Below are 12,876 nucleotides of genomic sequence, written 5' to 3' on the forward strand. Positions count from 1 at the left end.
ATTATTTTTTATTCTTGATACGTGAAACCTTAGCCTTAAAAGAGGATGAGCTTCTATCTTATTATGACTCTACATCCTATGTGATCACAAAAGGACAGTTTTACAAGCATTAGCTCATACCTCACATTAGAATTCGCCTCCACATGGGTCTCAAGTGACCGTTTGCGATAAGCTCCGTGCTCCAGTTCCGCATGCCGATAAAGTAATATCACATATGAGGATCTGACTCACAGTCAGCGGGGGGCAATGCATGGCTCTATAAATGTTTTATTAAAAAAAAAAAATCAGGAATTGCTTTCAGAGCAAACCACAAAACAGACTTTATTATAGACATAGACATTAATCTGACACATGTCAAATCTGTCTGCGTCATGTTAATAGCTGTATTTTGTACAGAGGTTCTGGTAAGTCATGCTTGCTCTGATGGAGAAATGACTGATGTTGTGTTGACAGGCTCTCTGTGTGTAAGCCCACCTCTGCTGACTAAAGAGAAAAATTAAAGCTTTTAAACTTCACATTCTTAATACTGGATCAGTAACTGTGTGAGAATATTTATATATATAAAAAACTAAGAAGAAGTCTCGACAGTTCTTTGCAGCTTCACTGCCTGCATTAGATGTGAGCAATGTACAACAATGCTTTTCCTCCCGCTTTTTACGCTACACATCCCAATATAATATATCAAAGTACCCGTTTTAAAGACCCACAGTTTGTCTTGGCTTTAAACATTCAGGGATTATGGAGGAGCAGTCAGGATATACAAGACGGATTCATAGGTTAGGTAAGGGAATGCATCCACCGTCACTGCAATAAAAATGTCTGTAGCTATATATTCAGTATATTTTAAGTCTGCCTTGATGTCATTAGTCATTCCTTAACTATGCAGTGTCTTGCAAAAGTATTTAGAGCTTCTAAACTTTTCTGGATTTTGTCATTCTACAATGCCAAACTTCAATGTGATTTATTCAGGATTTTATGTGATAGACCAACACAAACATGTAAAATTGATAGAAAATGAAATTACTTCTACTATTTTGTCTGTTTACACAGTCCTGGTACCTCCTACCCCAATGGAAACAGCTGTTCTGTGAATGACTTTAAAAGTTTTTGACCAGTTTTTATTGTTAAAAGTGAGGAACACTGCAGACAGACAATTTATAAAATAATATACCAAGTTACATAGAAACCCTACAGTATGTGCTGTGAAAATACATCACTGTGAACAAACCACCCAAGACTTGAACATTTATTCTTCTAGAGGCTCTTTTCCTCCATTTGACTGGGCTGAGATATTTTGTAAAGAGGCCTGGGTCCCCACTTCAGTTTGTAGATGTAAAAAGCCTGTTATAGACATACCAGAAAAGACTTGGAGGTGTCATGTCATCAAAAAGCAGTTTTCTAAGAATTCTCTTAGGAATAAACACCATATTTTTGGATTTTTATTTTAAAAAAGACAACCTCTTGAAACCAGTTATGTGCTAGTTTGTGTTGATCATAAATTACAATAAAATGCATTGAGGTCTGGGATTGTAATGCAACAGAATATGAAAAAGTTCAAAGGGGGTGCTTTCTTGTGCAAAGCACCATAGTTGTAGTAAAGCATGAAAAAATGAGGGCTCACTTACAAATTTAGCAAACGGACAAGACATTGGCCAGTTTTGTGGTAATAATCAGCCCGGACTGCCATCGAATGTTACCTGACCAATCTGATCCCAGTTAGCTTTCTTCTGTCCTCTGTCCACTTGTTAAATTGTGGGGTAAACTACAACCATGGGGCTTAATCTCAAATGAAGCCAATAATACTTCCTTCATCATGAGGCACACATCATTATAGAGCAAAAAAGTACTTTGAATCAGCATGACTTCATGCTCATTCTCACTCTTGGGGCCTCATTTAACTAACTTCTGGGTTGATGGAAAACTGCTGCTGTTTTTTCCACTCTTTGATATTGAAATGCATTATTTCTAAATGTAACTTTCTTTCTGCTGTTCTTGTAGGTGTAACCCATCTCGCAACACACTCCGATCAACTTACAGAACTTTAGAAAAACTGTAATTTGAACAATTGATTAAATTTGTATGCAGAGTTTATTACCAGAAGAAACACACAGTTGCTCCACTTTCTTTTTATGTGCTGTTTACCCATCCTATGTTCTATGGTCTGACACAAATCCTGACACAAATTACCATTACCTTTTTTCTTGTGTCACATTAGAATGTGACACAAGAACTTACAGAATTCTTGTAACTTACAGAATCAACTCACAAATGTGTGAAATACACATATGATTTTTGCAAACATGCAGAAATATTAAAATCATTTCTCATTTCATTATACATTTATACCAAGAAGCCAGATATTCTTTTATTTTGAAAAATAGTTACAAAATGTATCAACCTTCTTTAAATTCATGTTCCGACCTGTCCTTTAGCTAGCTTTCATTGTTTTGTTTGAAGAGCAAATGAAGAAATGCTCAACACAAAAATATATCGAAATGTGATGAAAAGTACTTGAAATCATGCCCTTGAGAATTTGAAAAAAAAAAACAAAGAAATACTCCAGCAAATGTCTGACACAAACCTTGACAGATACATGGTCATTCATCAAGCTATGCCAATATTTTACTTGATCACTCCTTGAGAAAGTTTTTGGGCACAAAGTTACCTTTTTTTGATCTATTTAAGGGTGTAATTTTTAATTTGAATTTATTTTTTTAGATTTAGCTAGTGACATGGGAGTTAGGAGTCTCTTAAATTAGGTGCCATAACAAGAAAGCATTTCATAGAAGATGGTCTGACACTAGTCAAAAAATGAGCAAAAAATAAGTCAAAATAAAATTTTAAAATGCCTCCAGAAAACCTCGTGAAATATTTTTCACCACCACTTCAAAAGGTTTTAGCAAAATCTGCCTCTTCTCAAGTAAAGCATGAAGAAATGAAAGCTCACTTACAAACTTAACAAAGTGCTCTAGGCATTTGTCTTAAAATAAAATAAAATACAGAGGTTTGTAGTTGTGCTGTAACAAAAGGTGAAAAAATATGAAGGGTACAACTTTTGCAAGGTATTTTATTTACTTAATGAAGTTAAAAATAGCAAAAAGAAAGCACCTTTTAATTGCACCTTTCATAGTTTCCTTCCTGCTAGTTCTTAAAATTATGCTCCCTGCATAGAACAAGATGTCCTTGCTTCATTACTTATGTTGTCAGTAAAATGTAATACACTCTATCTCAGAGCAAAGAAGATGATGCAGATTGGACTGTTAGGAGGGGAGTGATGGTGCACCTTAAAATTGGATGGAAGATAAAGCTAATTATTTGCAGTATAAGAGGCACAGCAGGTCAGACGACACTTAGTCAAGTGAGAGGCTGGCTGACCTCAATAATACACAGACACTACTGCCCTCATTTCGCTTCACTAATGATGCTTGCGCAGACACATATTACTTCAAATAATGTGAATTAATGCCTCACTCATTCAATTTCCTACACCACGGCTGGAGGTGAGAGTGGATGGGCTCAGTTTCTTGCGCTTCCCAATCACATCTTAAATATATAAACTGACTATTACCCGAGTTTAAACTTCCAGCAGCAATGAAGCTCAGTGTCTTATCTGCTCATATGCGTCATATGCTTGGGTGACAAGGATGCTGACACTGGTGGCTTTCTTCTATTAGCAGTCTCATCAGGTGAAGGTGCTTCTCTTATTCAGACCTTTTTTAAGTCAAGAACGGGACCGGCATCACAATTAGCCTTGAAGGAGGAAAGGAGATGCAGAATGCAAATTTATGCAGATTAGCGTGTTGTTAAGGGACCGTTGGAAATACATGCACAGTCCTCACTTTTGCTTGTTATGAAGTAGAGACAAACGTAGTGTTTAGTTTAATATATATTTTTTTCTTTTGGTCTTTCCATGTCACAGCTTCCTGATTCGACCGCAGCCTTTCTCTCAGGCTAAATGAGATGATACAATCTGAGAGCACCTTTGTCTATGAAATAATACAAAGCACACAGAAAGCAAATCATTTTTGGGACTTTCAAAATACAGTTCAATATTTGAAGTCATAAATCCATTTTTATCTTTATTTCTAAAAGAAATGGTTCCCTACTTGTTTTGATATTAGTATTAACAATTAAAGCATTGGGAAAAAATGGAAAATAACAGACATCAGCCAGAACTAATTTTCCATGTTCATCCTGCAACGAGGGTTCTCAATGACATTTCATTTCATGGCCAGTTAATTTTGTCATGGGAGGAATGATGAATGATTTTATCTCTCTGACTTGTTTGCAGACAAAGACTGGGATTTATTTGATGCAAGAAGGTAATGAGGAGCCATTTAATATTCGACTACACTTGGCCAAAGATATTCTGACCATTCAAGAACAAGATGTCATCTGCATTTCAGGAGAACCTTTTTATTCAAGCGTAAGTAACCCATGTCAAAGTCATGGTTCTGCATGTGTTCACAACACATCTACATCAGTAGAATCATGCCCTATAAATGAAATATGTTCATTAAATAGTGATTCACCTGCTGATCTTGTTGTGTTGAATATAGCATTTAGCTCTCACTTGTCATCACTTCCGACAGCTTTTCCTTTGCATCTATAAATGGACTCTTTCTCATGAGAAACAAGGCTAGAGACTATGGCCTTTACCAAAATGGCATTCATGTAATAACATTTTCCCGGATAAAAGTCGTCACAGACAAATGGAGGTTTACGTCCTCCAAAACATTGTTACTAATCTACGAAAAGGTCAAAGACATAGAAGTCCAGACACATCTTTAGCGTGTCAAGTGAGGATGTTTTTAACCTTGCAGACGAGTTAAACTTTCCCCTGATAAAACTTTACTGCATCGGAGACAGACGAGTGGACTGAGGGGCCTTATGTTTCATTTGTTATGGCAGAATGTGTTGGCCTTCCTCCTGTTCCAACACATTCCCACCCTGTCGTGCTTGGGTCGCCATCTGGCACTGGTTTGATAAGGCCGAGGAGGGACTTGCTTAAACAGCGTTACGCTTAGTTGCACCAATTGGTTCAAAAATGCATCAAGGAAGTTTTTAGCCTCTAAAAATTGATGTGAATTCACATTGCACAGGACTTCATAGCTTATTTCTGTTTGCAAACTTTATATTTTAGAAATGGTTATATTCTTGCAAATGTATGGTAAAGTTTATGTATTCATCAAAAGCCATTTTTCCCAGGATAGAATAAGGACACAGTACACAACTTCTTGATATTTAAAAACTAGAACTGCATACACACATTTGCATTTATGGAGGAGTTTCTATAGTACACACGCAGTTAATATATGCTCAAATAAATACAAACACATATTAGTTGATTAATTGTTACTTTTCAAGTTGCATGTTAATCTCAATTTTGTAGCCATCAACAAGCTTTGAGCATAATTCTGGCTGCATATTTTATCACTCAATTTTTATCATGCACAAATAGTTTGGAGTTAGGACTTTTCTGTAAGTTGGTTAGTTAGCTTACAGCTTTTAAATAATGTTCAGGTTTTGGATTTAAGAATGGAAGGCTTGGGAGGCTTTGAGATCATAACCTTAATCAATTACAATTACACATGAAAGCAAACTGAATTTCCAATTCAGGATCCAATAAGGCTCCGTCTGGAAACTGCTGAAACACCTATTTCAATGCCTATGTCAAAGCAGGTTCAGATTTAACTGTTTCTGAGAGTACAGCTACCAAGAATGCAATTTTTGGTTCAATACAAACAATTATTCCATTGTGATATTTGCTGAAACCAGCAGATATCACAATGGATGAAGGAAAAACCCTCTGGAGAAAGATTTTATAGCCAAACTGCACAAACATTTTGTTACTTGTCCACAATGAAAACAAAAATGTTTGGAGGTGTCAAGGTGAGCCTTAAAACCCTTAAAAAAAACACTGTTCCAACTGTGAATCGGGACATTGGCAGCATAATTCTTATTGTGTGTTTTGGTGCCAGTTGTTGTGGTATTGCACAGTGTTGGTGGAATGATTGATCTGGAGGACTATGAACAAATATATCTTACCTTAAAAAAGCTAGTTGGCTGGAATTTGTTCTAATAGTGCAAAGGGTTGCAAATAAAGTTGATTTTGAAATGAATATAGTTTTTGTGGAATGAACTCTACAATTTCTGCAGAGAAGAGCAGTTAAATATCCAGCTAGGAATCTGCCAGAAGCTAACATCTTTCTATTAGTCTATTCTATTGGTGGGGATGTATCGGCATGTAAGACTACACTAACTGGTCACTTAATTAGGTACGCCCTGATCCCCATTTTACTTTCAGAAACGACTTAATTCTTGATGACACCGATTCAACAATTAAATTCCTTAGAGACTTTGATCAATATTAACTTGATAACACTCCTCAGTAGCTGCAGATTTGTTGGCTGCACATCCATGATGTAAATTTCTCATTCCACTTCTACTCAGAAGTGCTCTGTTGGACTGAGAGCTGGTGACTGTGGAGGCCACTGGAGAACAGTAAATCAAGTGCCATGTTTAAAAAAACAGTTTGACATGTTTGGGGATTGTTGGTATTCCCGCTAGAAGTATCAATGAGAAGACTGTAATGCTGTGATCACAAAAATTATTCATGACCAACAACAATGCTCAAATTGTGGCAAATAACAAAACTCAGTTATTAAGAGGTCCAACTTGTGTTAAGAAAAATGTCTCACACCTTTACAGCACCAACACCTACCTGAATTATTGATGACAGAGATAGCACATTTTGTCATCTTCTACTCTTGTGGCCCATTTGGTCCAACATTTATTCTCTGATGTGTTCAAAGACAGCATTCCTCATACCTTTGTTCTAACGAGTTATTTGAGCTACCGTTGCCTTACTATCATGTCGAACCAGTCTGCCCACTCTGCTCTGACCTCTGACATTAATAAGGCATCAACTGTCGCACATTGGATATTTTCTCTTTCATAGACCATTCTCTGTGAACCCAGGAGATGGTGGAAAATCTCGGTGGATCAGTAGTTTCAGAAACGCTCAGACCAGCCCATCTGGCATCAACAACCATGACATATTAAAATACACTTAAACCCCCTCTGCTCCCCATTCTGAGCTTCAGCAAGCCATTTTCACCACATATAAGTGACTAAATGTTTTGAGCCCTCTAACGTGATTAGCTCATAATGTTATTTGCAGTTTCCACTGTGTGTTCATCAGAGAAGCCAACGGTTGTATAAAACTGTTTATAATCTTTACCCTGTGTTAAGAAAAAAAAAAATCCAAAATAGTTTCAAACCTGTGCACACAATTCTTGCTTTTTAAATATCATTGCAGTTTTATGTTACATTTTTATTCCACCAATGAATCATGACCAAATTGCTTAACTAATAAAATAATAAATAAATAAATCCTATAAACAGTATGATATTAATGTGTGTTTCCAAAGGCATGACCAGAACTTTATGCCACTATGCTATGCTAATACTAATATCTAAGTATTAGAGATTGGCATCCTTGTTACAAACTGTTTATATTCTTGTTGCTTTGTCTGATTTTCTTGAATGATAACTTAGTTCACAGCTAAATCACTAAAAACAATGAGAAGAGTAAAGCAAGCAGCTGGATTGTTCCTAGTGTCTAATTCTTAATAAACTCTCTTAATTCACCATCATAAGTGGAACACTGAAACAAAAAACATTTTGAATCCTAATGACTTTAATATTAGTCAGAATCTCATACTAAATATGCTGTAGGTCATATTTTAAAGGTTTTTTTTTTTAAATCAGGATATTCTCTTTTTTTGATGAAAGCAGCGTTACGCTACTCACGGGGAAATGATCTGTAAAGATTCATTTTGAACTTGGTTAATGCTATGACAAAAATAGCCACATTCTCATTCATCCAGCTAACCATGACGCGTGTTCCACTGCTGTCTGTTATTGAACATCAGATCATGATCTCCCCATGTAAAGAAAGCTTTGCTAATTTGTTTGTTTTAATTAGATTGAGACATAATCATTCATGTGGACCTAAGAGAAAATAACAGTCACAATGTGACTCCACGCTGTCAGTTTTAGTGCACATTAAAAGTAAATGGAGTGCTATTTAAGTTCATTTTTTATCTTGATTTATGCCCTTTCATTATTACTACATTTGAATTTAAGAGCGATCCCTGACAGGTCTGACAGCAGCCTAATCTCATCTTTTCCCTCTAACTGCAGGAGAGGACTGTAACAATCAGACGGCAGACGATTGGAGGGTTTGGTCTCAGCATCAAGGTAATTTAGATCTCAGCTGATTAGGCTGCCCAACCTGACTTCTTTAAGTTGAGTGTGGACAAGTGTTATTGATCATTTCCTTGTCGAACTGCAACAAACTGCCTTTATGTTCCAGCTCATTTTGCATTGCCTCCACAGGGTGGAGCAGAGCACAAAATCCCTGTTGTGATATCAAAAATATCAAAAGAACAAAAAGGTATGAGATCCATTTTGTTGATGTTTTTCATCTCCCGATGTTTCAACCCTCTAATTTGTGCTTGCTATAAAGTGTTTGTTGTTGCTCTGTTTGTTTCCAGCTGAACTCTCTGGGCTGCTTTTCATCGGAGACGGCATCCTTCAGGTAAAAATGTCACATTAATGTTTTCTTCTCTCATTGTGCAAAATAACACACCCGGTGTATTTAATAATTCATGTGCCACATGTCCCGGAAACTATGTGAAATAATTACTCATCCACACGGGCAAAAGTCTCATTTATCACATATATTTCAGCCAAAGCACATGGTGTCCCACATGGTAACTGTGGGAGACATGTAATTAAGATGCTTGTATTTACACTTTTCAGTGTAGTACAATTATATTGCTGTTTTTTTTTCTTTTTTGCCATCTTACAACTAAAATCTTATCAAATTTATGTGAGATAGCAACTAAGTACTGTGTACACGTAAAGTAGAAGAATAGGATATTTTATTTTACAGATAAAAATCTGAAGTGTGGCATTAACTCCCTTACTTTTAAGACCACTAAGTAAAATCTAGAGCAACCAACTGCCTCCAGAGATCTAATTAGTAATCAGAGTCCATCTAGGTGTAATATAATCCCACTTTTGAGATTATATTGTAATATAATCGCACTTGTTGGTGAACACACCAGACAAGTCTCCACCATTAATGTTGTTGAGAAGAATGGGCAATAATTTCAGTCCTTAGATTTGCTAGGTTGATAAACAGGGTAGTGGCAGTAACATGGTGAGGCAATGTTTTTTTGTTGTTGTTTTTTTTTTTGCATTGACAGCTAAGATGGTCAGAGTTGATGGGATGTTGGATAAAACTAAATACAAGATATTCATGAGAGAAAATGTGTTAGAGGCTGCAAAAGACCAGAGACTGGTTTGAAGTTTTACCTTTTTGAGTATGACAACTAAATTTAAAGCTATAGCTGCAACAGAATGGCTCAGATCAAACCATATTAAAATGATTCAGTGAAATGTCATACCCACATCTAACTGGCCTCATATTTCATGGTGAGGTGGTCTAAGGGAGTGGATACATAACTCATTCAGAGCTTTATCCATAAACAATTGAGAACCATGCATTATTTGCCATTCATTTCGTAATTATGCAACTTTGTGCATTACTTACAGTCACAATAAAACATTTTATTAGATTCCAACCAGAAACTTGCAGCTAGATTGTCACAGATTGTGTGAAAGTTTGAATACTTTTGAAGGCACAATAGTATGCTTCTCTCATTAATCATTTTGTAGAAAGCTTTAGTCCTTTGGTGGTGAAATATTATTCAGAGGACTGATGTTACTGTTGTTTTCTAGATAAATGGAATAAATGTCAGAAGCTATCGCCACGAGGAAGTGGTAAGCTGTCAGCTCATATTTCATAGTTTCTTACACAGAAACAACTCTTTCAACAGCTTATCTTGTCTTATTTTGATGATTTGCATCTTTTTGACATGTAAAGCCACTTTTTACCCTCTTTCATCCCTTCTTATAAGCAACTGTAAGAAATCATATGCAGCTTCTTTAAATCCCTTATCTTGGATTTCCATTTCCATTCTTAGCTCGACACTGCCATGCTATGTCTCATCCTCATCAACCCCCCAGTGTAGAAAAAGCTTTGCTCTTTGCAACTTGTAGGTGCAGGTTTTGAGAAACGCAGGTGAAGAGGTAACCCTAACGGTGTCGTTCCTGAAGAAGACTCCTGCCTTTTTGAAACTGCCGCTGTGTGAGGACTGCACATGTAAGAACCCTCCACCAAACGCTGAAGCACTGGAAAGTAATTAACCAGGATTATTTTTAGCTGGTCTTATTTTCTGTCTAGAAGTGGTTGTCCTGGAAACAATAAACTCAAGCCTCTTTGAGAAAAATAAAAGTGACGTTTATATACAGTCAATGGACAACATTCACTTTTTCTCTCTGTGTGACACTAAATCAAACTGAAGGTTTAATATTTTAAACTGGTTAGGATTACTAATATTACTTAGATTTGCTAAATGTCAGAATAATAAGGGTTTTAGATATATTTTTAGACTTTCTTTAGAGTCTGATGTTTACATATATTGTATTTATGGCTTAAATGTCTTTTAATTTAAAGTTTTGCTCAAAGATTTGGGGTATCTTAGCACAAGCTTCTACATAGTTTTGGATATCTGGCTCCTTTTGACAGAACCAATATTACTGGATCAGTTTTGTAAATGGACTGAATTTATATAGGACATTTCTAGTTACACTGACCGCTTATAGCATTTCACAGTGCTCTAATTAAAGCATTTCACAGTGCTTTAAGTAGCAAGAAAGTAATGAAGAAGACAGATAATTCTGGCATTTAGCAAATGGAAAAAAACCCAAAACATTGTAATCCCTTACTGACCTAAAATTGACCTAGAAAAAACAGGATTGTGTCTTTTTATACAGCATATGAAATTCTACTGTCTTTCTAAACATAACAAATTGACCACTTGGTTGTTTGAGTCCAAAAAAGATGCTACTTTGTTAAGGAGCGAAAAAGGCAAGGTGACTCGTGTCGAGCTCCACAAAAGGCGCTAAAGACCAAGCTGAAAGAATTGACTCATTGCTCATTGTGGTGCAATTGATTGTGTCTCATGAGAGAACTTCAGCTCATCATCAGACATGAAAGCTTTTGTAAAATCCTTTTATATGCGTATGTAGGCCAGGTTGACTGGCCGTCAGTCAGTCAACTGAATACAAATTGGCACAAAGCAGGAGCCAGCAGTGGAGCAGAACAAAGTAACAAGCGCTTGTTGATGAGACAGATGGAGAAAATAATGTATAATATATACGTCATTTTTTAGCCTTTATGTACTTGCTTCATTTCTAGGCATTCCCAGTGACCAGAGTAGCGGGACATCATCTCCTTTGTGTGACAGCGGCCTGCACTTAAACTACCACCCCAACAACACGGTACTGTTCTTCAGACTGTGTGACTGAACGATTCCATAACTGTCCTGCAGTCGTGCAACAAGCGTCTCATTGTCACTACCAGCGAGTTGTTTCCATGCAACAGTCACTGCACATTGATAACCATGACGCTCTATCTTTACCGCTTGAAAAGGGGTGAATCAGCTCTAATCTGCAGCCTGTTTGTACATCTGCAACACCAGTAGCTGCACCAGTGGCATCAGTTGATATGTGAAAGACTTCACACACACAAAATAAAATCCTCTTCTAACTTATCCTTCATACTGTTACAGGACACATTGTCCTGCTCGTCCTGGCCCACTTCTCCGGGGCTTCGGTGGGAGAAGAGATGGGTGGACCTGCGCCTTATTCCTCTGTTACACTCACGCTTGTCGCAGTACATCCCCGGCTCTGACGTTTGCAGGTGAGCTGTGAGGCAGAATCTTGAAGCACAGGGCTGTTTTTTTATTTTTCAAGGCTCAATATAGTAGGTGTGCTGAGATCTCTTTCTTGGGGATTTTAAAACGGAGCACTCTGCTGAGGTCCATCTATAAATAGACCATATTTTATGATTTTTCAATGTGGCTCCTTTGGTCATACCTTGCTCTCTTTGATAAAAATGAACTTTTTTGTGCTAAGTAGTTCATAAATCTAGCACAACATCCTTTTTACATACTTACTTTGCTTCCAACTGAACTAAACCCACAAAATAGACTAAATAAAGCAGTAAGCTCGATCTTACTTACTAAGCCACTAATATAAACCAGTAATAAAACTGCCTTCTATTTATGAGCTCTTTGGGTCCCTCATAGATAGAGGCTGCAAAAGAGTCTAGACTGAGGAATTCCTGAAGGACAACAATTCTAAACCTTTAGAGAAAGTTACAATGAAAAGGTTTAGAACTGCAATAATTAATCAGATTAATCATAATTAATGTATTAGAGGAATAATCACCAACTAATTTAGTAATTGAATATTTGTTAACTAGAGTACACAGGCTCTGAAACAGGCCATTTGCTGAAGGAACAACACACTCAGAGCAGTAATTAAGCCAAAACTTTACAAAGTATATGTAATTTTTTTCAGATAACAAACCTACTTTGTCTGTAAATGTGCTCTACACAGAACTCCTCAAGTAGCATCATTTTAACTTCACCTTGTTCAAATTCTCTTTAAAAATCCTCCCATTATCACCTTTTGCTATCCAATTATAATTAGTTATTTGAAAACATAGTTAACAAATCAGCTCTACACAAGTCAAGCAGAAAGGGCTGAGCTTTTCACATGTTGTTGTTATGCAGTATTTTTTAGCTGCAGATGCATCCTTTTCTACAAATAATGAAGCATACACTAAAATAATTCTATGTTATTGCATTTTAGGCAATAAAATGGTTATTTTTTATTTTAAACTTTCTATATGCTCAAGTGGTTAAATGAAAACCCTGCAGATTATGCAGTATT

At 36.5% G+C, this 12,876-nt stretch overlaps 1 protein-coding gene across 1 annotated transcript in view; it reads left to right on the forward strand.

Moving 5' to 3' along the window:
- Positions 1–12,876, forward strand: part of sntg1 (syntrophin, gamma 1) — a 59,585-nt gene that overhangs the window by 21,182 nt on the left and 25,527 nt on the right. The window contains exons 4-11 of the mRNA XM_032566510.1: positions 4,292–4,426; positions 8,209–8,265; positions 8,404–8,461; positions 8,562–8,605; positions 9,814–9,855; positions 10,135–10,237; positions 11,336–11,418; positions 11,709–11,839. Of these exons, the coding sequence (XP_032422401.1) occupies positions 4,292–4,426; positions 8,209–8,265; positions 8,404–8,461; positions 8,562–8,605; positions 9,814–9,855; positions 10,135–10,237; positions 11,336–11,418; positions 11,709–11,839 (653 nt within the window). The remainder of the gene's footprint in view (positions 1–4,291; positions 4,427–8,208; positions 8,266–8,403; positions 8,462–8,561; positions 8,606–9,813; positions 9,856–10,134; positions 10,238–11,335; positions 11,419–11,708; positions 11,840–12,876) is intronic.

This window comes from Xiphophorus hellerii, chromosome 6 (assembly GCF_003331165.1).
Source record: "Xiphophorus hellerii strain 12219 chromosome 6, Xiphophorus_hellerii-4.1, whole genome shotgun sequence".
Classification (NCBI taxonomy): Eukaryota; Metazoa; Chordata; class Actinopteri; order Cyprinodontiformes; family Poeciliidae; genus Xiphophorus; species Xiphophorus hellerii.